This window comes from Manduca sexta, chromosome 18 (assembly GCF_014839805.1).
Source record: "Manduca sexta isolate Smith_Timp_Sample1 chromosome 18, JHU_Msex_v1.0, whole genome shotgun sequence".
Taxonomy (NCBI): domain Eukaryota; kingdom Metazoa; phylum Arthropoda; class Insecta; order Lepidoptera; family Sphingidae; genus Manduca; species Manduca sexta.
The window spans coordinates 11141057-11166864 of record NC_051132.1 but is presented as its reverse complement, the minus strand read 5'-3'; the positions used below and the strand labels follow the sequence as shown (position 1 = coordinate 11166864).

General features: G+C 33.7%; 3 protein-coding genes across 3 annotated transcripts; 2 read left to right on the top strand and 1 right to left on the bottom strand.

Annotated features, from left to right (window-relative positions):
* Positions 1–5727: 5727 nt before the first annotated feature.
* LOC115441622 (glucose-6-phosphatase 2) lies at positions 5728–12165 on the top strand. Its single transcript, XM_030166483.2, has 7 exons — positions 5728–5900; positions 6483–6647; positions 7011–7202; positions 7532–7662; positions 8449–8645; positions 9289–9410; positions 9831–12165. The coding sequence occupies exons 1-7, from the start codon at positions 5848–5850 to the stop codon at positions 10051–10053; spliced, it is 1083 nt and encodes a 360-aa protein (XP_030022343.2). The 5' UTR covers positions 5728–5847; the 3' UTR covers positions 10054–12165.
* Positions 12166–14485: 2320 nt separating this feature from the next.
* LOC115441630 lies at positions 14486–18018 on the top strand. The gene is made up of 3 exons (XM_030166490.2): positions 14486–14623; positions 15903–16040; positions 17704–18018. The coding sequence occupies exons 1-3, from the start codon at positions 14576–14578 to the stop codon at positions 17938–17940; spliced, it is 423 nt and encodes a 140-aa protein (XP_030022350.2). The 5' UTR covers positions 14486–14575; the 3' UTR covers positions 17941–18018.
* A 4652-nt stretch (positions 18019–22670) lies between these two features.
* LOC115441666 (cuticle protein 1) lies at positions 22671–25808 on the bottom strand. The gene is made up of 3 exons (XM_030166537.2): positions 25650–25808; positions 23325–23524; positions 22671–23008 (listed from the first exon to the last, which is right to left on the bottom strand). The coding sequence occupies exons 1-3, from the start codon at positions 25791–25793 to the stop codon at positions 22939–22941; spliced, it is 414 nt and encodes a 137-aa protein (XP_030022397.2). The 5' UTR covers positions 25794–25808; the 3' UTR covers positions 22671–22938.

Genomic DNA, 25808 nt, shown 5'->3' with positions numbered 1-25808 from the left:
TCGAAATGTCGGGAGAAAATAAAACACCAATACCGCGATAGAATCCGAAAATTAGTTTAATTTCAATGTCTAACATTCGCGTAAACATAAGAAATCATTGTGTTTAAGGCATTTAGGAGTTGTATTAAATAAATCTAAATTTACAGCTGTATTGTTCTTATCAGTACCTAAAACCACATCGTTGAAACATCCACTTGCTCTAAATAAAATCGTATTCTTTATTATGAATAATGCATGTGTGCTTCCCAATCCTATTTTTGGAAAATGATAATATTTTGTTATGGTAGAAAATTGCTATAACGAGTGTACTTTGATTTTCCACAAAACTTACAAAGAGAAATTGTCTGATCCAGGACTCATATTGTATTCTAATGTAGGCCTTTGCCTAAAAATTAAAACTTTACAATTTTTGTAACGGAGGTACATTGTACGTACATAATACATTTATATAAAAATATAAATTAGTAGTTATCCGTTTTATAATGTTCACTAGTTTTTGCTCTTGACTCGGTGTGAGAAACTTTTCTTGGTATTAAAGTCACAATATGTACTTTTTCGAGCTAAAAAAGTAGCATATGTTCTATGTTCGCTTCTTTTGGTTCTAGCTTACTTCGTACTAAATTTCATTAAAATGGATTCGATAGTTTATTTGTAAAAGCGTAACAGACAGGCGGAGTTCCTTTTGCATTTATACAATGGTTAAATTGATATAACCAGTGTATACGTATATACATTAAGTATTCAGACACGTGTATGGTACTGTAACGAAATCTAAAATAACAATCCAATTATACGAACTAAGAAAGCTTAATTTACAAAATTAAAACATGGAAATGAAAAAACATGTCTAAAAAAAGTAGTAATATTTTAATAGAGGCCATCAATTTTAAAGGCACGGAGATCAAAACCTTTTAACAACAACCACTTAAAATGTTTAAAACACGCACTTTATACGATACTAATATGTCACAGTAGCTGTGGGGATGGGACGGCATATCCGCTGCGTTCGTAAAATACTTATACGATATCCGAAATATCACGTCGCGTGGAGCTGAAGAAATTAGTGAAATTAGAATTAAATTAATTCAGGATAAACTTGCACGTCGCTACATTTATTTTTAGGTAGTACTACTGCATTACGAAACAATTAAATGAATGCTCAATACTCTGTCATGGATTTAAAAATCGTGTAAATGTCCAACCCCCTTTTTCTTAAATGTCTATGAATAAGGGATAAGATTATAAAAAATAATAACCATATGATAAAGAATTTTATCGGCTGTATATGGTAAAATCCACTAACAATATACAAAGCGGATTTAAAAACAAAAAAGCAAGTCTTAATTTTCTCACAAATATGTTACGTACTGAAAACACAATGGATATAATCATAACATTTTATAGAAATTTCTGCGTAAGTACTTATAGTACACAATTTAGGAAAATGCTGGCGAATTTTGAAAAAAAAAAACAATTTACTGTAGTAAGTACTCATAATAATACAACAGCTATAATCATAATATTTCAAAGATAAATGTTCGTGTATAGTATCCGCATCGCCGTTCCATCCCGCGTTCCCGCTTCCCCAGTTAAAAGTGTCGCCCAATAAAGCGACAATTAGCAGCGGCGGAGTTTTTTTTCGCCGCAAATAGAACAGAACCGGCGTACGTCCCCAACATAATGACATAACCTTGTTAGTTTGAAAACTCCGACTAATTCCTTTGTGGCATTGACTTTTATTTTATCCCACTGATTTTATGCATGTGAAAGATTTTTTTTCGTTTTGATGGTAAGTGCAGTTCATAGTCGCCCAGAGATTATTAGATGGTTACTATTTGCTTTTTCTTTTTATAATGTCAGAAAGTAGTGTTGATATCAGCTATAATGATTGTTTACGGTACTTCTTTAGTCGGATAAAAAATGACAAATCATTTTTAGACTTTTAAAAATTGTTAAAAACGTTTACAAGTACCTATTGAACAATTGAACAGAAATTTGTGCGTTTTCATTAACATACGACACATATATTTATCACTAAACAAAATTTATCTATTTACAAAATTTATCAAGATAATCGGCGGATGACTTAAATCATCGTTAAGCAACAATAGTAAACAAAAATCCGATTTTAATCACCCCAAAGCGTAATCAATCACATAGGCATAAAACACGCAGTTTATAAGGGCACAACAGGGGCCTTAGGGTCACAGGTGCCCTTGCGCGCTCCCTGCACCAATTTGACAGACTATTAATCCGGATTTAGCTGGCTCTAACTGGATTAGCGCGGATTTATCCGCACCTAAGTGGTTTAAATGTTTATATCTATTGGCGATAATACTGTTGTTGAAAAGATTTTGATTTTGTAAGCTACTTTTATTCATGGTTTGTTTTAGTTCAGAGTTATGCATCAGTTAACATTAAGTAATAGCCAGTTTAACCTGCTTTTAGACGCAGCAAGTTAAGCAGTAGCAAGTCAGCCATACAGTTATTTTTGTTTGAGGTTAGAATGATGTAACAACAAAGAAACCAAAACTCGTATATCAGAAACCAAATTAGGTAGCAGTAGGTTGTCCAGTTGTAATGTTAAATAAGCCAAAATCAGGTTTAAAGTATTAGTACATATTAGAACAGTTACCACATCAGGTTTGATAACTTACTTTGGTAAAGTTTAGCGAACGAAAATCGATGCAAAGGTTACGGAATTGTACTCCGGTTTGAAGTCTTGATAGAGTTGTTGTTACCTCCGATTGACGATGTTTTCGGTTAGATAATATTCAAAAAGGTATTAATAAATGATATAATAGTAATTTTTATTAGTATTTCGTAGATTTATCTACTTTGAAATAGAAAATTATTAGAAAGAACTAGTCTAAAATAATTACAATCACGAAGGAAAATATAGACAAAATCTGATGATACAAAGTACTACGGTTGTTATTGTGTAATATTAGCTATGTTTGATTGAAATGTAAGAAATTTTGCCGTCGGCAGAATTGCAGGTTATAGAGTCTAGCTGATTCCAAACAAAAAATTGCACACATATCAGAGCGTATTATTATAACAAATAAGTACTTCTTTTTCGAATGCTTACCCATAATTCTTGTTATTTTCATAACACAAGAAGTTTTTTTTTTCTTATTAATTTCAAACCCTCCAGTCAAACATATTATGTAAACTATAATTTTATGTTGATGAAGTAAATATTTATTTACTAATAAGGCAACGGAACCATTGATAGCGCACTTAATATTAAAAGCTTCATAAAATTTCACAAATAAATATAAAGAAAAATATTTGATTAAATTGCAACTTATCACTACATATAAAGTTTAAAACAAAATAATGAACAAAATATCATAGTGGGATTGCATTGTAACACACAAAATAAGTTTGTGGGCCTTGATAGGAATCGGGCTATCTTCGGTCGCACTATTTTACAATTATGTTTTAATTGGTCGACTTGACAAAATAGACGATGTTCATTAATGACCTAGCTATGGTGAATAGTTGATTAATGATCTTTCATTTCAAATGCCTTCGTCCGTAGAGACGCATCATAAAGGAATTTGATAGAGTAGAGACTCGCAATGACGAATAGTTGTGCATTAAATCTACAATAACGAAAAAAATATATATATAGTAATATAAGCATACTAAACTATTTCTGAGAGGGGCATTGAGTACAACCATCCAATGATAGCCCATAACCCACCAAACCCGAATATATTAAAAATGTTTTAACGGTTAAATTGCTTCAATTTACAGTATCCACCCCAGTCTACCCCACCCCTTTCCCCCTACCACGGGCTCCCGAACTCATGAACTGCGGGCACCGGGGCGAGATTATATTTTAATGCAATAATTCTACGTGATCATGGCGTTTACGAGTACGGGACGGGCTATAGCAGAGGTAAACACGCTGGATAAGTCCGGAGATATTTGTGTTTTTAAAAGGTGATAATTTGGATCCTTATTTTACTTATCGTGTATGCTGGTGTGTTATCAAAACTGGTCAAAGTGGTCTAAATATTCTTTTGATAATTGTTCATATAGGGTCTGAAGCATAAAGGTTTAGCGCTTCATGGGATATACGTCAAATTCCAATGTTCTCGTAAATCGAATTTTAGCATTACAGACATATTTCCTACAAAATTGGAAATAACGTACACGATAACATTGAAGACTGTCGTCATATTTGAATTTCAATGAGCTAGAAACCGAAAAAGACTGCTTAAAATATCAAAACTTTAAAGATATTTAAATTGGGATAAAAACTGAACATAATTATATTATGATTTTGGTATGCGTTACCCAGAGCTAAGAACATACGGAAACGTAAAGCCTAAATTTACGCACTTATCGCTTACTACAGTAGTATTATCTATTTCCTGATGTATCTTTTGTTTAATCTTCGGATGACTAGTTATTATATCTGTGGATAGCTTTGTCGATGTGCAGCAGTGTCCTATCGCCTCCGTCGCGCGAAGATTAAATTTTCTCCCAAATCTGAACGGAGTTTATGTTCTATTGTACACTGTTCCACACAGCTTTTGGTTTCACCAAGTATTATTATGATTTTTACTCTATTTCTATATTAACATTGAAAATAATATTAAGTATAATTATGGCAAAAATACGTAAATAGTCGCTAGTTTTTACATTTAGCAGATACATAGTCAAGTATAAAATTACCTTATTTGTATAATTTTAAAGTTATAATTGATTTGCTTCGCATTTTAACCACAAAAACGAAATGTAAGATATAACATATTTATAAATATTACAATAAGAGATAAAAAAATAAAAGTACACTTTGTAATTGTCTAAAAACATAATTAAGTAGACTATACCAAATTATTATTCCTGTTATTTTAGGAGTATTTCAACAGACTCTTCGCCTCAACCTTCATCAAAATTATAATATAAGTGCAGTATTCAAATAGTCTTTAGTAATTTAACTTAAAACTTTACTTGTGTTCCTTTCTGTAACGGGATCGTGAAATAATATTCAATTATTAAAATAATAATCCTCGCTCACTCGCCTCTTGGGATAGCTACGCCATCTACCCTCGAGTTATCCGAGTTAACCTTGGGGGGGTTACTGATTCATTGGCTGAAAAATTACCTCTTGTTTAACTTAAAATGTATGTATCATTTTCATTTTGCTTTTAGCACCTAACTATGATATCTTTATTGATATCTAGATTATATTACAGTGCAATATCATTGGTATGATAATTATTTGTTTAAATTACTTAAATTACTTTTCAATAAAATAGTATAAAATTCGGTACGTATGGTATATATTATTTGTATTAAGACTATAAAATTACCTTATAATTCCAATTATGAGATTTATTTGCCAAAAAACAGAATAGTATACAAAATTATTAGTTTCAGTTTATTATATTTTATCAACTAATGCCATCTAGTGTCGAATAGAAATATTCGCCAGTTGTTGAACATAACATTTATACCACTTGACACTAGAGGGCAGAAAAAAATAATTAACCGGCTTTAAATGATTTAGAAGTGTTTAACTAGATGTAGCTGCAATTTGTATCCAACAAATATTACAATAATTTAAAAAAATACAATTCTAAGGAATGAAAGTAAAGTCATAAATATTTTTTATTTTCTATTATTAAATAAAATATATACGTAAACACTGAAATAATAAATACCTAATAGGTACATAATTTTTATAAACCATAACCAATCTTGATCTTGACATTTGACAATTCACATTGTTTTGATTGTGTTTATCGATTAAATTCTCGTGTTTTTTTGTAAAACAATAGTTAATTATAATGGTTTTGTAAGATAACAAACCAGTAACTGTTCACCATGGAGAGGGTTTATGCGCTCGGCGTGTCCGTTATCGAATTCGTCCAAGAATGGTAAAAAAGTTTTTTTTTTCTCTTATTAATATCAATGGATTATATTCTATAGCGAACTCTGCAATTCCTATCAAAATAATTTGTGTTCTAGTAATTAGTACGTGAATAAATTATAAAATAAATTTAACGTTTTAATTAAATTTGTTTCCATTACGGACATCGCATCGGTAATATAGATATTACGGAATATGGCTTTCAATTCTTTTATTAGAATATTTGTTTCTAAACTTATTTTATTAACTGAATATAGTCTGCCAGTATAACCATAGTCGATATGTAATGAAACTATTGACTTACATTTATTTGTACATGTTAAGACAGATAACATTTGAATTGTTTTACATTTTTGTATACAGTAGGTATCTGTAGGCACTTATTATTTTCCTAGGCCTAATTTGTAAAGTTTAGAATATCTACTATCATGCACATGTTCAACATTAAACATAGATATTGGTATACAAGTTATTACTGCTAAAGTTATACTTATGCGAACAGAAAACAGTTTGTTTGTTTGGTATCCGTGTATAATTTCAACAATTACACAACTAATTTTTGTGTTAATATCTATTTCTAACGTTTCAGGTGCATAGACTATCAAGACTACTTTGAGATAGTGAATGACATATCAAACCCTCACCACATGGTGGAAACACTGTTCCCGCTTGTTTCTATTGTGGATTCTGTGTTTGCGTCTCAACTGCTACTATGCATGGCTTTCGGTGGATGGCTCAATGCTGTTATGAAATGGTATGATTTTTTTTTCCAGACAAAAGTATTTAAAATGTAGTTTGAAATTGATTGTACATAAATGAAATATAAAATAAAAATTGAATTTCAGATTGCTACATAAATAAAATATGTTTTTATATTTTTAAATTATTTTTGAATCTCTATATTATTTAATGCAATGTTTAAAAATCATTAACAATTGTAGAATAATGTAATAGAAAAACCTTGAAAGAAAGATAGAAAAATCTCTTAAATCAGCTTCCTTACCATTAGTTATCAATTATCATTAATTATTAATTTTGTAAAGTTAATATTGTAAATTCAAAAACATTACTATATTACACATAAAATACAAGTAATATTTTCGCCTGCATTGTTTAGGTGGTTATTGGAAGACCGTCCATACTGGTGGGTGCGTGAGACTAGTTTCTATGCAGGTGAGCGGCGGCCGCAGCTGCGACAATTTCGTCAAACATGCGAGACTGGCCCAGGATGCCCCTCAGGACACACTGCCGCAGCCGCCATGCTACTGGTGCTAGTGCTCATGTGGATCTCGCATGTTATGCATGACAGGTGAACAAAGGCATTGCCAAATGATTTCTTATGTTTACGCAAATGTTAGACATTAAAATAAAACTACTTTTCGGATTCTATCAGGGTTTTTTATATTTTAGTTTTCTACTGACGTTTCGAAGACTTTGCCACCTTCATGGTCACGGGCGGACCCCCCCGAGACCAGGGTGTCACCCGTGAAAAATAGTTTAATTTTAAAGGCATAGCAAGTTTTAAATTTAGGGGGAAATTTCACACTTAATGTTGGTCTAATCAAAAATGATCTAATAATTTACGGCAACATTATAATATTATTTGAATACCAACAGACAAATACATGGTTGTTCCAGAAAGTTCTATGTGTGGTGGTGGAAGTACGTGGTGTACCCTGTGTTTGCGGCCGCGCTCGGCTCCGTCATGCTTGCTAGGATGTTTGTTGCAACACACTTTCCTCACCAGTGCATGCTGGGCGCTTTAGTTGGTGAGATTCTCGTACCAATATTATTACCAATATTATAGTACTTGATGACACTATATTTTGCTAAGTATTTGTCTTGCCAGTCTGTCTGGGTACCTTCACATTGTACATTTATGCTGGCAAACAGATGCATTGTGGCTTAATAAATAGAGTAATCAGTTTAATTATTGGGTGAGAAGCTAGCACAATGTGTGCCATTTTCTAATTATTTATTTAATGGTGTGCGCAGTGTTATTGCTGTTTACGGGTATCATGCCACTTACTATCGCACAAATTACTCATTAACCTCGTCATTATGCTGTCTTATAAACTAAAACATATTCCGAACAATTTTTTTTTCTTTGGTAGAGAACAGCCCCGTAAAGCATGTCATAAATAAATTTATTTAATAAGTACTTATTATTGTACAGTCCACACCATTGTTCCAATATAAATTGTAAATTAAACAGTAATCCGCAAGTACACTTTTAAATTCTAAGTAATTTTAAACTATTAAAGTATGTTTAAAAAGCAGCAATAGCTTACTTGGGTTTGGAACTATCCCTTGCTTTAACGGTGAAGGAAAACATTGTGAGGAAACATGTATACCTGAGAAGTTCTCTATAGGAATTTTGAGGATGTATAAAGTCTAGCCATCCGCATTAGGTCAGTGTGGTGGACTAAGGCCTAATTCCCCTCAGTAGTAGAGGAAGCCCGTGTCCAACAGTCGGACCGTATATAACGCAGGGCTGATATTATATTTATATAAATATATTTAATATTGTCTAATTGAAAATTTGTACACCTCAGGTTCGTTCCTAGCCCCGGCGCTCTGTATCTACGTGTCAGACCCGTTCATCTGGCGCTACGGGTACCACACGCGGTACGAGCCGGGCCGTGCGGTGGCGTGGCACACTTTCTCCGCCATCACCACGATAGCCATCGCGTTCGTCACCTACTTCAGTCTGTCACTGTGTGGCTGGGACCCGCAGTGGACTGTCAAACTGGTAGGCACAATTTATTAAAATAGATTTTTTGTTAGTTTGAAAGGCGACATTTAGTGTAACAGTAGTAGTAAGTAAGTAAGTATAGCAGAGGAAGTATAATTTGATCACAGTACTGTTTGATGTTTATTTTTATGTAAGTATAGCTACACTAAGTGCAAGAACACAAATATCTTATTGATGTTGAGGGTGTAGTATCTCTTTGGAACCTAAGGTGTCTTCATAGAACTTGGTACCTCAGATGACTGCCCTTGTTTTCCCTGCTTTTTAGATGTTACATCTTTCTATCTTACAAATATAAATGCGAAATTTTGTGAAAACGTTTGGATATATTTTGTATGTTTGTTAGAAGTAGACTCAGGACCAGCTCAACGGATTTGGATAAAATTTGGCAAATACAAAGACCGTGTCCTGGATTAATACGTAGGATAGTTTTTATCCGAGTATTAAGGTAGATTTTCTTTTTTTTATTTGATTTTAATTTTTTGAATAGATTGCGCTGGCGCGTACTTACTGTGCTGTGGATTGCTATGGTGATTTAGAGACTTTTGTAGCGGAAAAGGCTTGTAACGTGGGCGAAGCCGCGAGCGACATCTAGTAATAAATAAATCAATCACGGTTCAGGTAATGCTATGAATATTTACAGGCGTTCCGTTGGTGCGAGAACCCTGAAGAGATCCACGTGAGCACCACCCCGGTGTTCGCGCTGGTGCAGTCCACCGCGTACTTGCTCGGCTGGGCGCTCACAGTCACGCCCGCTGTTGCACAGTGAGTTTATACATTATTCTTAAACATAATATTACTTGCTCTTTAAGTATGATTAAAAAAAGTATTCCTTAAACAATGATGATATTGGGTTCTAGAAAAGTTTAATTTATTTCGGGTAGAGGCCGAGGAAAACAAACTTTAGCGCGTGGTTCGACGATCGTGATCGCATCGCTCGCCTTTGATGGATTGTTCACATTAGTTTGTTTGCGTTCGCTTCGTCTACCCTACATAAAGTGTCTTTAAATATTATGAAGCGCTTTTTCTTTTTCCATCAATTTATTTGTTTAAGCACACCGTATGTCCAGAAGTGTTGCAATGTGCATAGTTGGACAAACAATAGTTTAAACATCAATTACTACTTTGAAGAAAACTCCATCATTCAACTTGCCCCGAAATTTAAAAATCAAATTATCGTTCCAGGTATCGCCACTACACAAAGAACCGGTCCATCATCATAACAGCATTTACCACCGCCATCATCATGTACGCCTACGCGTACATACAGGATAGCATCTGCAAAAACAACGCGTTGCGTTTCTACTTGATACAATTTGTTTTAGCTGCCTTAAAACCCCTTTTGTTCTTGAGAGTTGCACCGGCTGTATCTATGTGGCCATTTACTGGAAAAGAAAAAGTTGAATAAAATAGTTGTACTTTACATTAAATCCCAAAGATGTAAGAGTTAGCTGGAGGATAAAGGTAGTGAATGCAAAATTTGGTTACAATAAAAATTCGATCTTACGATATTTGGAATATGTTTAATATTAGAATAAAAGAATGAGTCGCTTAACAGATTAATGAGACAGAGACCGGTATTCGCAAACAATATCGTGAGGACTCATAGTGCGTCGCGTTGTGTCGGCAATTACATAGTATTCATGGGCTTCACTTCTGTTGGCTATCAGATAAATAAACTAGTAGTAGAAGTAAAGTATCAATATTAACCAATCACAGCGCTTCGTTTTCCCCATGCCTTCATACTGCTAAAGTTTTCATCTCAGAAGCACTGCGCAACAGATTTTTAACACAGCATTGCTCTGTGTTTACCTAATTAATGTTTGTGAATATGGGCACTGTTTAAATTATAAAATCTCATTACCGTCACTGCTAGTCTGCGTTAAATCTTAAGATAATTGGTGCGTACCAATTATCTTAGCAAATAAGTAGATTTGGGATGCCCTATATCTACATATTTGCTAATAAAAAAACCGGCTTAGGATTAAAATGCGTTCCTATGTGTTTTTTATTTGTTTTGGACTCTGCTATTCAAAATTTATGTAACTATAAAATGTTTTTGGAGGCGTTGTAGACGGCATACAAAACGTGACTATTCTACTATATATTTTACTATAGTAAAAATATCACTATCCACTACAATAAAAAAAGGAAATACAATGAAATATTTCATTAAAACATTGTACTGTGAAAACATTCTGTATAATACATTTTTACTTCGTTATATGTTAGGTAAATATAAATAATCGGGTATTGATATTAGTTTCAAATTACGGTAACAAGGTTTGTTTTTATTGCCCTTAAAAAGTAAAAATCGATGAGCAACTATTTATATTTTATTAGTTTAGTTTTGCTTCATACAAGCAATAAATATAGTTAACAATTATATTACAGCTAATAGATAATAGATAAATGCCCGGAGTCTGGAATTTGTGCCCGATATGGCGATAGGCTCGCCCCCTATCACATCATGGGACGGAAAATACTTGGCGAAAAGTGGGTGCCCTAGTTGCGCCTCTGCATACCCCTTCGGGGATAAATGCGTGATGTTATGTTTTATAATAGATAATTCGAAGTTTATTATGAAAAGAAATGATTCTCTGCTATTAGCAGAGTTTCCTAGCTTTCAGAAAGCACTTTTATTTTTAGTAGAAGCAGAAGTTTGTATTATTTCAAGCTATTTTACCCAAAAAGTGAAAATTAGAATAACTAACTTGACTAAGCATAAAATAAATAATAATCATTTGTTTTATGCTTAGTTAAGCTCTATACCAAATGTATAATCTAAAGCACTCAAAGTGTTTTATTCATATAAGTTGCTATTAACGTTATGGTATTTATAATTTTTTTTTTATTTAAGTTTGACACAATACAAATTAATCAGTATTTTCAGTTGTTTTTGTGTTTAACAATTAGAAATGACTGGTTATTTTTATTCTAGTGCAAGAATTATAAGCACACAACTCTAAACACAGTATCTGTCTATGAGATACACTAAAATAAGCCATATGCATAGTGCATTTTTACAGGAAAAAAAATGTTTTTAAACATTTCATTAAACACAATTTATTTAGCTATATAAAAAAAATCTACTAACACAAAAAAAGAAATGAAAAATTTCGAAAGTTATAAATATGAAACTGCACACCATAATAAAGTTCTGGCAAAATATATTTTTAAACAGTTTATGTTTTAATATTTTTCTCATTTTCTTTGCAATGTTTCATTATTCCTCTCTCGATGACCTGTGTTTAATCAATTATATACAGTCAATATCAAAATAATGTATCCGTGGATAAAGACGAAATGTATGAAATACAAACTAATTCATGTAGATGGCTCCGTTTCAATGTTTACTCACATTAATTTGCGGCTGACTGTACTCTGCAATAAAGCTAACAATATTATGTATTTTGACGAACTATCATAGTTACCACTTCAACGTTTAACTGTACACAATAATTTATATAATTTCTGTGATATTTACGTTAAATATGTCAATTAAATATATTTATTTGAATTTGCGTTTTATTTGTGATCGTTATTGCTACGTCACGTCTAAGTTAAGTTATAGGCTAAATGTGGGATGAACAGGAGCTCTAAGAAACTTTCGATTTTGATACAGATTCGAAGGAGAATAAAATATTATATAATTTATATGCGTGATTGAAATACCATTATGAGCTTATCGGAATTTCTTTCTCTTTCAGTACTTATTTTCAAAATATTAATAAAATATTTTGAGCATATATTTTTTTCTTTTTCTTTTATATTATGGCTGCCACAGTTTATTTATCAGTGATTTGAAAAAAGAGACTATAAAAACAGATCGCTATTTTATAATTTTTTTTTCTTGAATATTTATTAGTCTGATGCACATCTGACATATTGAATATCAAGCTGATTCACAAATAGCATTTTTTTTAATACTGGACCTCGGAGTCAACCCCGAGCTAAAGCTACAAACGGTACACTGGCGTATCCCGGCTTGGCGACTGCAGGGCCCTGGAGGAAAGTTGGGAAGGAAGTGTTGGGGAAGGAGAAGAGACCATCTTAGGATGAGTGGAAGGGAGAGAGCCAGAGAATGTTCGCGAGCTCTTATAGGTCTCAATGTGAATTTGACAACCATGAGGTACACACATTTCACTGTGTGCCTAGGGCCGCGACATAATGTCCCCACATGCATGTGCGTGCATTCGGTGTAGAGACCCAGCGCCCAAGAATTGCCTCAGGGTGGACAATATGTCAGATGTTCATCAATTCTACGTAGATCACAATCTACACAATATTTGTTTCATACTACGTGCTGTGTCAATAAATTTTATGCAGGATTTATGAAAATTTAAACTTTATTGCTGTGTATTTTATATATAAAATAGATCTGACTGCACTTGTATAATGTATTGCCTCTTCTGTAGAAGTAAAACATGAGGTAAAGAAATAAGGTATACCTCGTTTCTTTTTTTTGTTATTAAAACTATTAGTGTTTACCTACCCACAAACATTTAAATCTGTAATATTAGGGGTATAATATACAGATATTATTGTATATTATTCGCTATATGAATCCTGCTATAATATCCATACCGATAATCTTATGAAGCAAGAAAACCCACATCCTTTTGTTTGAATGCTTATAAATGAATTATTGCGTCAAATGATAATTTTAATTTTAGTATAGGTACCGATATAGTAGCCTTAAGTACATTTGCAATAGCAAAAAGAGAAAAAGTATTGTAATAAATAGGGTTAATTAAAAAATATTATCTGCCATTTCGCTTGACATGAAGATAAAATCAACTTCTGGTTTAATATTAAACGTTGGTTATCAGATGATAATAAAGTCTCATTTAATATACAATCGCATTCTATAAAGCACAATATCAGATTGTGTGTTCGTTTATTTTTTTTCCTGACAATAAATATATTTTCGTTACGCGGGACGGGGAAAGTACAGATGCTTAAAGCAATAATCTTTGCTGAAGTATTTCTGTCACTTAGGTACAGTCACCTACGGCATGATGATGAAATTATTGTCACATTAGGTAGGTATATTATCTTCTAAACTGAGTAAGACCACGTAGGTACCTGGCATTGGAATAAAATATGAAACTTCAGGCTCAGGATCAAAGTCGACATGTGCTTTATTCAATGTCTCAACTACGAATATGCCCCCCCGAGGCAATTCTTGTGCGCTTGGTCTCCACACCAAATGCACGCCCATGCATGGGGGCACATTTGCCGCGACCTTAGGCGCACAGCTCGTGCGTATGCCTCTTGGTTGCTAAATTCACATTAAGGTCTGTCTAAGGGTTCGTGAACATTTCCCTTCCCTTCTTTCCAACCATCCTAAGAACTCCTATTCCTTCCTCTTCTCTTCCTTCCTTCTATCCCCTCCCTTCTTCCTCCCGGGCCCTTAGGCCGTCTAGCTGGAGGCTACCGAGCCTCCAGTGATAGCGGTAGGGCCCACTAACGCATCATGCGGCTGCCGTGGTTGCTAAGCCGTGGGATCGCTTGTACACCGTTAGCAGGGTACTCCCGGCAATTACCACGGCAGTTCCACAAAAAAAAAAAACTATGAATATGATAACTGACACTATTAGTAACTTACTTCATTAAACTGATCACTTCTTAACTTTATAAAGGTAAGGTTTAAAATTATCGCCGGTACTAGTTTATCTGATTCTGATAATATAGTGTTACTTAAAAAATTACTAAAGAATTGCTTTATTTCTCAGCGTTATAATGTCGGGAATACAATGTCACCAGAAGAAGCGAAAATATAATTTATTTCACAGACATAACCACAGTATATATTTAGTAATTCCGTAATAAATACACTGTCAAACGCTGATTGCAATATTTTGTTTCATCAAATGGAAGTGCAAGACGTATTTTTATAATTCCTTTAACGATTGAACTGCGGAGAAATGGCGGGCGCCGATGTTAGTTTCACACCTTCAGATTTAATGCATTATGTAAGTAAAATTAACAAATAATGCTAATAGTCTACACTCTTAACAAAATTATATTTAAGGCCACAAATAGATTTTTTGCCGTATGAATAATTTATTTACGTAGTATCTATTTATTTATCTGATGATACAGCAACATAAATTTATTGAAAATAAATATTCTTATTGATAGTATTGCAAAAGGGCACTTTGACTGAATACTTGGGTTTGATGCCAAAGACAAGCATTTATTATTTTGGGAGTATTTCTTTTATTTGAAGCGTCATATAATGTCCTACTGGTGGGCAAAGGCCTTCCCATTTCCTTCATTCTTGCGGTCAGTCGTTATTTCCTTCCAGTCTGGTTTATTCAAATCGTCCGTCCATTTCTTTCTTGCTTGTCTATTTCTTGTAACTATTTAATGAGACCCAATCCATTGTGAGCTTCAGTTATCAACTTGGATACATGCCCCAATTCCCCTTCAAACATTATTTACACAGATGAAGTACCTACATCATATTACTGCAGTGATGAATTAATCAAATATACCAATAATAGTGCTGTTAAATGAACTTATCAAAAACCTACTGTAATAAAAGAACACGTTATAATCTTTATTTTGATTTACGACCGTGACTATAAATCTTTACTAATATATAAAGATGAATTGTTTGTTTGTTTGAATGCGCTAATCTCAGGATCTTTTAAACCCATTTTGATAATTTTTTCACTAATAGGAAATTACATTACTCCTGAGTGCTATGGCCACTTTTTATCCCGGGAAAATATTTATCTTAGAAAACTTGTTTACGCGGGCGAAGATGCAGGCAAAAGCTAGTTATTAAATAAAATATCAACATTTTATAAACCCTCATGAGGCAATTCTTGTGTCCTCGGTCTCCACACCGAATGCACGTCCATGCACAGGGGGACATTTGTCGCGGCCCTAGGCACACAGTTAAGTGTGTACCTCACGGTTGTTAATTCACGTTGAGGTCTATAAGGCCTCGCGAACAGTTCTCAGCCTTCTCCCCTCCTCTCATCCTAAGAGGTTTCCTTATCCTTCTCCCACACTTCCTTCCCAGCTATCCCCTCTCAACTCTCCTCCAGGACCCTGCAGTCGCTATGCCGGGAGATTCCAGTATCCAATTCGCGGGTTTCCTTCGGTGACTGCAGGGTCTGATACTAAAAAAAAACATTTTTAAAATTTTTTTTGCTGTTATACTCACTTGTTTATCTTCCCGTTTAGCGTATCAATGTAGGTATTTATTTATAATGTGAATTGTTCATTTCCCCGTATTAGGCAGAATCTTTGATACGGGAGTCAAGATTGCATGAATCCAGAGCGAACCGGTCCAACTATAGCTGGCTTATGGCAAGGAATGTCAATCAAACACCTTTAGAAGAATATTTTAAAGATCTGAAACCCACTTTACATAAGGTACTTTTTTTATTATTGATATCAATATAATAATGTAATAAATTGTAAACCTAAGCACACTGGTTATTTTTTAGTGCGGCGAAATAATAGAACGTGTGCCGAGGATATACTTATTTGGTTGTTACTTGATAATGTAAAATCTAAAAGTTTATTATTTTTATGTATAAATCTTTATGACTTTTCGTGTAAGATATGGTGGGTATAAAATTTAAGCTGGATTATATTTTTAAAGATATACAGTATAATCCGTTTATTATGACTCTGCCTATATTGACCAACCTCTTATTATGACGTAATTACACTACGAAGTTTGGTTTTCATATAAGATTCTTTATAAAAAAAGTCGTATATAATGACTTCCCTTACAGTGACATGTCGCTTATTGTGACCCCTTTTAATAAATTATGTCCGGTTATAATGACCGACATGATTCTTTACGCCTTCAGTAATGTTCCTTGATTCCCGACGACGTTCGGCACGTGGCTCGTTTTTGTTTTCAATCTCAGTGAGTAATTGACATAGCGATGTCTTCTATACACAATAGTATTAGAGACTGTTTTTACAATAAAATAAAAAAACAAAAGCAGACAAAAATTACAGATTACTTACATTAAAAAATACAACTTTTATGTACATACATACATACATAGGTATGTACTTATTACGTGCAATTTTTATTTTATAAGTTACTATGTTTCTTTATTAAAGTACTTAAATACATGCATACTATTTACATAAAAATGTATTTTTTTCACAAAACGCTTTGTATGACGTCCGCTTATTATGACGTGTTTGTCAATTCCTTTCGATGTCATTATAAACGGATTCGACTGTATTTGGTATGCCATTAAATGTGTTACTTGATAGTACAGTTAGCCTGAAATAAATGTATAGACACATATAGGCTAAATGTAAAATTAATAAAAAAATAAATTACAAAATAATAAGGGACCTGTTAGCGTATATTATTCATTTAGGGCTGATCGTATCTAGTCATTATTTATTTCCCACTTTATTTATAAAAACTCGAAAATTTTTATCTTCGAGACAACATATCACTGGGAAAGGTGTTTAAATGTTCTCAACAGATCGCCCACCCGCGGTAAATCCAATAATCACAAAGGTCACTCAAGACAAAGAGTGCTATACAAAAAGTAATAACAATTTGATCGAAATAAGTTGTAAATATTTAAACCGATAATAAAATGCAAGTAAAATCTTTGGGTGCAATAATACGAGTGGGCAAACAATATTGACACTTATTTTTATGTCAGTTAACGCGAGTAAATTTCGTTTAATCGGCAGTTACGAAAATCAATTGCTTCCTTACAGTGCATGTTGTAATGTATTTTGCAGTGTTTACTAGATAGGCCATGTATAGTGCAGTTTTGAGTTTGAAGGCCAAATAAAACTGAGCGGGTTTTAATTGTACTGAAATGGATTTACAAGCAATTACATTTTTCTTATTATGTTAATGTACCACGAGTACCTGTGCTACCTAATTGGCTTCCCAGCTAAAACAGTGCCCCACTGATGTCATGAGAAAGTGTCTTTGATTGGAGGTTTACAATAGTTTACGCTATTTAAATCTTCTAAATAGAGGGTTACCTCTGTTTAGAAGCCTGGTCTGTTAAGGCCAATGACTGACTCGTCTTATTAACAGATGACTCCCGAGAGCTGCACCGCCATTGCCGTCAAACTTGATAACCTATCTGAATACGCCACCACTGACCAAATAGTTGCTACGTTCAAGAAGCTTCTAGAAGAACAATACACCATACAGATCATGGGCGCCAACATCAAAAGGGGGAAAGAATTAAAAACTAGAAAAGTTAATAAGGTTCATCCAGTTTTAGGACAGGGGCGAGAAGCTACTGTATCTTTTGTGTTGCATGGTTAATTAATAAAGAAATGTATTATGAATTATTTTAATTACCCATTTGTATGTGTGATTAAAAAACATGTTAACAATTGTAAATTGTATAATTCAGTACTTATGTTTACATTATTAATTAAGAATGTCGGTACGTACTGATGCGAACAACGTGGCACGTGCCAGTAATTAGCGAATATGTCTACAAGGCCATAATATAAAATTTAATATCGCGGAAAAGCTTACTTGCGATTTCCAAACTATGCTCTACATCCTTTTGCTCCTTACGCTTTAGATAAAAAATAATACTTCAGGGTTCAGAGTAGATAAAGCCTGCAGTAATTACACATTACGTACACAGACAAAACTATTGATGCGTGAAATCAAGTAACGATGTCAACCACTCCAGTCTACAGCGTACTATGATTTATTAATTATTTTATACAATATGAGGGCTGCATCGACACTCACCTTTGCTTAATCGAAAAAAAAACTAGATTTAACAAACAAGGCAAGAGCAATTGACTCGTCTATCATGCAGGTAAAATAAAACAGTCAAAAATAAACACGTAGGGATTTTAATGATGCAGGAAGTGGCCTGTGCTGATCAGCTTGAAATGGATCCAATGCTTAATGGTTACCATTAAAGGAAACAGCGAATGGGACAATATTTTAAGATAAAGATGTATAGTAATCTGCAAAGGGTTTTAACATTTTTACGACTATAGACTGTGCCCCGCACTCCGCATTATATAACCATTATAGATTTACCCAATATATTGCTATTATGATTTTTTTGAGTAAATAACATAAAGTTGATGACTATTTTTGAATATCTTGAAGATCAAATAGAATTAGAAATTATACTTTTTAAAAGGAAGTTACCCCTTTCGACACTGGCTGTTGTCTAAAATAGACGTTATATATCGTTCGATAATCGATTTGACACCATAATGATAAATCGTTAAAACATTATTCAAAAAAAGAACATTAATATTTTATGGTTCCATTTAATGCGTTACAATTTAAGGCGCGTAAACAGGGTCGACATTTCATTGCTCCAAGGTCAACTGTCGAATTGAATGATGCTTAAACGGAATGCAGTCAGAAAATTACTTTTTATATTATACTTGTTTAATTTTTATGTCTCCACTTTATAAAAATACACGATATCGAGAAATGACTGTTTAAACGTTCAATTATTTAATATTTACATAATACAATATGATTATTTTAACACTTTAATAGCAAGGCTTCGTGTGGGTTTCTTTGTTCGTGTATTTTTTGCGGAAAAACCCTTAAACAAGTACATATGTTTGGAAACTTCTTAAAATAATTGTTTGTAGTATAATTAATGATCCTAAACTTCATCTTTCGAAAGAGAAACATTCAAATTTAGAATGTATTACTATATCCTATATTTTTTATACTTGATAAATAAGTATAATGATTTTTATGTTTATGCGAATGTTAGACATTAAAATAAAACTATTTTACGGATTTTATGGCGGATTTGTATATTATAATTTTCTCCCGACGTTTCGAAGACTTTGCAGCTTTCGTAGTCAGGATTCGAGGGGGGTCACGAGGGATCAGTCGGTCCCGTAACCACGAAGGCTGCAGTCTTAGATTTAAAGTAGTTTAAGTATCTTAAATTACTGTTAGATAAGGGTTGTCAAATTAATAATTGTATGTAGAGTAAAAACTGACAAATGTGCTTATTAAGTAGTAAGAAAAATCGCATTCACAAATTGATTTAAATTTTTGTTACAACAGACATATTTTATGTCATGAAATTATTTACCTCTTAATAATAAATTCATTAAACATTTCATAAGCTGGTAAACAATAATTACTTGTTACAAGTATGGGAGGAAAATTACAAGACTGCGTCATGAACTTTTTGGTTTATTTTATAACTTTATTTTGCTCCGAGCAATACGCTACATTTATTTCGCCTTTATTGGATCACTTGCATTCCAATGTGATATGGACCCAGATATATTCTAGAAAAAGTGATAAGGTCGACTGTTTAGATTTCAGAAGCTCGCAAAGAGCGAAGGATGTTCACGGTTTCAATGAGGCAGGTCAAACACACGCACCGCCATCCGTCTCGGAGATCGCACATCGTATAATGAGGAAATACAAATTGAAAAAGCGTCCCTAAAAACCTTGGTGGAACGCCTGCGATTTTTATAGATAGACCTGACTTGAGAATAAGTTTTCTGTCGTGGAAATCAGGAACGCGTAACTTTCGGATCTACAAGAGTCAAATTTGAAACAAAAAATATGCGATATAGGATAATTAGGTACTTATCGGAGTGAGGGAATTGAGACCGCGACCTCTCGTTACAAAGTTAGCCGTATAATACAAAACAAAAGTGTTACCATCATTAACATTATTTATACAGCCTGTAAATTCTGTTTTCTTTATGCCCGTTGTTTCTTCCACCCCTAGTCATTTACTGCTTAGGTGTTTTGTCTATTGTCCTTATCATAAATGATTATAATAATTCCGCGTTATCAAATTACAGGAACAAAACAGAAAGATTGCAAATACCGTCGTCGGACCAAATCATAGAGGCTATTTATTTAATACATTTTATTTTTTCAATAAAATGCCTTAATATCGGATTACATAATTGATCATATCTAGATCGATTATGATTTTTATTTCCCGCATCGGAATCCCACCATTCCTCCCACCTGTCAACTTGACAGCTAAGGAATCTAACGTTCCGTTTCACGTCCTTGCATGGCCGCTTTAGTGATTACAATACAATGCATTGTCGAACAGACGTACCATTGTTAACAACATTTTTAATTGTAAATGATATGATTGTTATTTACTATGACAGGCAGGTGGGATGTTTAAGGTAACCTTTATAAAATATATGAATATTGCTTGTGCTTCCGTGGCCTTTTTGTTTCTCTTGGGTCTTGATAATCTAGTTATGAATACCAAAAGGAATATGAAGGTTTTTTTTTCAGACAAACATAAATATACGCAGTTCACCACCCTTTTATGATCTTGGTGAGTAGCGACTTACTCTATTCGTCTTGTTTATTTGAATAAACTGTTGTTACTTGTAAGTAAATTTAGTATTTTGTATTTTCATATTTTAAACAGCTTCTATCTCCAATTATGGTTAATGTTCCTTTGCGTAATTTTTTGTATACCACGTTGATAGGGTCGGACGGAAATTAATATTTTTATCTCGCTTTCTATTTGATTAAACTAATTAGTGCTTACTGAGTGAACTTCACTGTTGAGTGTTATAAAATATACACCATAGTCGATCTTGACTCGCAGTAGCCAGTCTGAGTGCGGCAGTCTAATATGTTGGCTAGTTTATGTATAATTTATATGGGTGTACGTTCGTTTAGATGTAGTTTTAAAAAAAAAAAAAGTACCATCATTGATCATAGGTGAGAGGGACTTATAATTTACCTGGGGTATAGGCTCACAGAGTTTACTGATATTCGCCATAATATTGAAACTAAACCATTTTTAACAGATTCTTTCGAGTTTTTTTCCCCCCTAGGTTTCCAAAGATTTGCAGCACATCGTGGTCACGGGGCGGACTGACAAATTAAAAACCGCAATAAATCAATGAGATTAGGTTTCTTGCAACTCTATATAGCTCCGTATTTATTTTAATTTCCATTTACAGTTTACCCTCACAATATATCGTGTCTTCGTTTCCGAAGAGATTGGCAAAAGTGCAACCAGGGCACCCACTTTTGTAGGATCAATTGGTTCGGTGCGAGGTTATCACCATATCAGGTGTAAATTTCGGATTCTGGGTTAATACTACACAGAAAAAAAACCCATATCATTTACCTGACGCGGAATTCGAAGCCGACACCTCAAATCGGTGTTGTATCACGCACCTTATACAACTACGCTAACGAGACAATCAAGGAAAATTTCATTAAATTTTTTGGTCTAAAATAGATCTAGTGATTACAATTCTAAACACTGACAAACAACGTAGAAATAAAACCAGTGGCTTTGAAACACGAAATTTTGTACACGAGTACTTTACTCAATGTCACCTACGCAATTGTGCACTAAACAACAGGAAAAATATATATATATATATCTAAATGTACTAGTACTAATGTCATAGTTAATGGGTACAGACTATGAAAAAAATTAAAAAGTTATGCCAAATATTACTTTAAATATTAAAAAAGTTTTTTACCGCTGTCCAGTCTCTTTACTCTTTACCAATGCTTTATTAAGGAAATCTGCATTGCGTTATATTTAATTGAATAATTATTTTATGTGTAATGCGTTAAATTGTAAAAACTGGTAAATAGGCTTAGCGCACGCGATGCGTTATTCATTTAGCATACGCAATTCGATAGTTGTGGGTTTAAGGCCGAATGCGAAACATACGTTGCAGCTACCCTTATATTAGTCATGTATTTTATTATTTGACTCATATATAGTAGGTAAGGAATGTTATCAGTTATCCTTAAATAAGATATATTTCTATGTGAATGACATAGCCTTTTCGGTAGAGAACATTACGTATGTTTTTGTGTCCTATTTTTTCCTTGTGTGTTGGTCTGCGCCTGACGTCTCTTAGGTCATGTCGTATTGCCGCGTCGTCTCATCGGATTGATTGAATTAAGAAACAGTGTGTCTTAATTTTGTCAGAGGGATATGAAATCTTGAGTCAATATCTTAACAAATTACTCTTAATAATTAACTGATTTTCTATTGAAGGATAAAAGTAAGAAACAAGTTAAAATTGTAATTACAATTTATTTACAATTTTTACACATTTTTACAAAATGCATGTAAGCGCTTTCAGCTTATTTTATGGAACGGGAAATATTTACATATTTTTTTTATATTTTTACATTTTATACAAAATCACGAAGATGGCAGTGGAAACATTGCAATGCCTTGTTTCTATCGAAAAATTCTACTGTTGATGGCGATGTAGAAATACTTTTTCAATCAAAAATGAGGCATTGTCGATGGTATATTGGCGGAGTTCAGGGTTGTGTTCACCAGCAGTAGGGGTAGTTGGGGCAGAGGGCAGCGGGGAAGTCGGCGGGGTATCGGGGAGCAGCAGGCCTGCAAAACAGAATATATTAGACTAAATACTACAACATACATAGGATTTGTTTAAACGGTGTACAAAATCAAATTTAATAATAGTTATTATAATCATTTACCATACTTTATTTAATAGATTCGGATGCGGAATGCAAAAGTGAGCCATACAAAGATTTCAGCGTTGTAATTCAATGGCTTGGACAACCGTAGTACTAACCATCAAGTGAGCAACTTGCCTTATCTTATTTGCATGAAAAAATATCATGGCTCATTCGCATACCTATGCAAAGCATATTATGTGCGCTACAAATACAATTAATCTTAATAAACTTACGCGGCGTGAGAGAGAGGCAGGGGCACAGGCTGGGGCAGGATGGCGGGGTTGCGAACCCACTCAGGGATGGGGATGCCTTCAGGTGTGTGGCGGGCCAGCGCCTCCGCGTCGCAGAACGGGTAGTTGGGGCAGATGGCGGGGTGCACACCGGCCGGGTACTCGCGGGCGAGCGCTACCACGGCGACGGCGCAGATCAAGAACTGGAAGTGAATATTTAGAAGGTTAATAAACAACTTTATCTTCAATGTCTTACGGTCGATTTTAATAAGTCTCAATTGTTATTATTGGAATCGCAAATATAGACTTTAAAGTAAAGCTTGTTTGACTTAGAGGTATCAAGATTGGTTTGTTATTGAGATCTAGTGGAAAACATCGTTTTCCCATTTCGTAGTTAACTTCCAATGTGTAATGTTTGAACTGTTACTACCATGAAGTTACTTCAAAAATTTGGCTTCGTAGTATCGTAGACAGATAGATATTTCTTAACAAAATTCAGTAATTAACCCGCTAATAAATCGCATTTACCGTCACCACATCAACATATCTATACCCTCGTACGTAACCTCTGTTGCAAAGACTCGCTGTTCCGCACCATTTCTCTATGAAATATTGTAAGTGGATTTTAGGTAAACAATAATTTTATGTGTCGTAATTATTGATTCTTTTAATTAACGATTCTTTATAATCTGTAGGACTATATTGTGAGACGTATTACGTGGAGAATGATGTTTGAAATTCAAAAATACAAGGTACCTGTATCTTTCTTGTGGTGCCAGAAACCTCAATATTGTAAATAAGAAGTTTGTGAAGATATGTTACAAAAAGTTAAAATATAGACCGCTAAATCGATTTCGATGTAATTTGGTATTTACACAAATAAGTATAGACTTTTTTACACGAGAAAAAAGCACATTGAGTCTTTTCTTCCACGAAATTATTATAGAGACACAAGCAAAAGTTAATTATAAGTACATGTAAAGAAATTATTACATTTTAAGATCGACTTGGTAGCGGATTTGCATATCAATTTAGCACCTATTTTATGTATTGAACTACTTATTATATCTATTAAAGCAAGAAATTATTTTTACATAAATTGCCTTGTTAAAAGACACATGCTATGGTGAACTTATTAATAAAATTTTGGTGTTTAGTATAATAATAATAGTATCTCCTCTACTACTGAGAGGGACTAGGCCTTAGTCCACCACGCGGACCTAGAGCGGACTGGTAGACTTCAGACACACTCAAAATGCTTAGAGAATTTCTCAGGTATGCAGGTTTCCTCACGATGTTTTCCTTCACCGTTGAGGTTAGCCAAAATTCATAAAGAATACACACATAATTTTAGAAAAATCTGAGGAGAAACTCTTAGGTTTTCAACCTGCGGACTTTCGTGTAGGCAGTCTATTCCACAACCAACTAGGCTATCGCGGCTTAATACACAAATATTTTTGTTATATTCTAACGAATATTCAAGTAAAATATATCACTAATTGAATATCAATCATCAATTACAATCTAATGAATAATTAATATAAATTATTATGCATGAGTACGCATTGTTGCGTTGTCTGTCCATGAGTCGCGCGTGCTTCGCCCACAGTTAAATTCGTTTGGGGAATCACTTATTAGGCTTGCAACACCGTACATGTCAAATAATGACAGGTGACAGTTTTGATTAAACGGGATTAATTAGGATTAAGGCGGCTTCTTTCAAATTAGGCAGCAATATCATTTACAATAATATAGTAATGCATTAGATACAATAGACATACGTGTTGAAAACACCTAATGTGATATTTAAATATTGAAAAATACTTGTCTCAACATTTTGGTTTGTGTTTTCAATTACAATCAACTTTTCATTCCTGGTTTCATCTACTAATATTATCTATAATAGTATTTTATAAAGATGAAGATTTTGTTTAAACGTGCTTAGCTCAGTAATTACTAAAGCGATTTTGTTTTTTTTTTCTCTAATAAGGGCTACATTACTCCTGAGTGCTATAGGCGCATGCTATACTTTTATCGGAGGATAATATTTATCTCGGAAAACCTTTTTCACGCGAGTAGAGTTATAAAATATTTTTCTATTGCAGTGTGTACGTTTCCTAACAGCAAAGTTACGATTCGATTATACGTCTTGTATTACAAAGAATATTTATAAATATCGAGAGAAAAATAAAAATTTAAGAAAGACAACTTATTTTCATCATCAATAAAACATTTGATGGAAAACTACAACGATTTTAATACTATAATTTTTTATTTATATTTTCGAGTAATGTCACTATCCCCTAGTCGTAACACAAATGTACTTACCAGCTTGGCGAACATTTTGAGATGTGTATCCTCTCCACAACAATGTGAGACTGATAACGTACCAGCAGCGCGGACGGCTTTTATATCAGTGGCCAGCGACCCTGGCGCTGCAGGGCGGCTCCATCTATTACTTCTGGAAAACATTCTATGCGGGGATGA

What these genes read in the sequence shown, in the direction of transcription:
- LOC115441622 (XM_030166483.2), top strand. Translation starts at nt 5,848, where the DNA reads ATGGAGAGGGTTTATGCGCTCGGCGTGTCCGTTATCGAATTCGTCCAA. An exon ending in CTCAATGCTGTTATGAAATG is followed by an intron (nt 6,648 to 7,010) that starts GTATGATTTTTT and finishes TGCATTGTTTAG; the next exon opens with GTGGTTATTGGAAGACCGTC. An exon ending in TCGCATGTTATGCATGACAG is followed by an intron (nt 7,203 to 7,531) that starts GTGAACAAAGGC and finishes TGGTTGTTCCAG; the next exon opens with AAAGTTCTATGTGTGGTGGT.
- LOC115441630 (XM_030166490.2), top strand. Translation starts at nt 14,576, where the DNA reads ATGGCGGGCGCCGATGTTAGTTTCACACCTTCAGATTTAATGCATTAT. An exon ending in CTTCAGATTTAATGCATTAT is followed by an intron (nt 14,624 to 15,902) that starts GTAAGTAAAATT and finishes TCCCCGTATTAG; the next exon opens with GCAGAATCTTTGATACGGGA. An exon ending in TGAAACCCACTTTACATAAG is followed by an intron (nt 16,041 to 17,703) that starts GTACTTTTTTTA and finishes TCTTATTAACAG; the next exon opens with ATGACTCCCGAGAGCTGCAC.
- LOC115441666 (XM_030166537.2), bottom strand. Translation starts at nt 25,793, where the DNA reads ATGTTTTCCAGAAGTAATAGATGGAGCCGCCCTGCAGCGCCAGGGTCG. An exon ending in TCAAAATGTTCGCCAAGCTG is followed by an intron (nt 23,525 to 25,649) that starts GTAAGTACATTT and finishes ATTCACTTCCAG; the next exon opens with TTCTTGATCTGCGCCGTCGC. An exon ending in CTGCCTCTCTCTCACGCCGC is followed by an intron (nt 23,009 to 23,324) that starts GTAAGTTTATTA and finishes TCTGTTTTGCAG; the next exon opens with GCCTGCTGCTCCCCGATACC.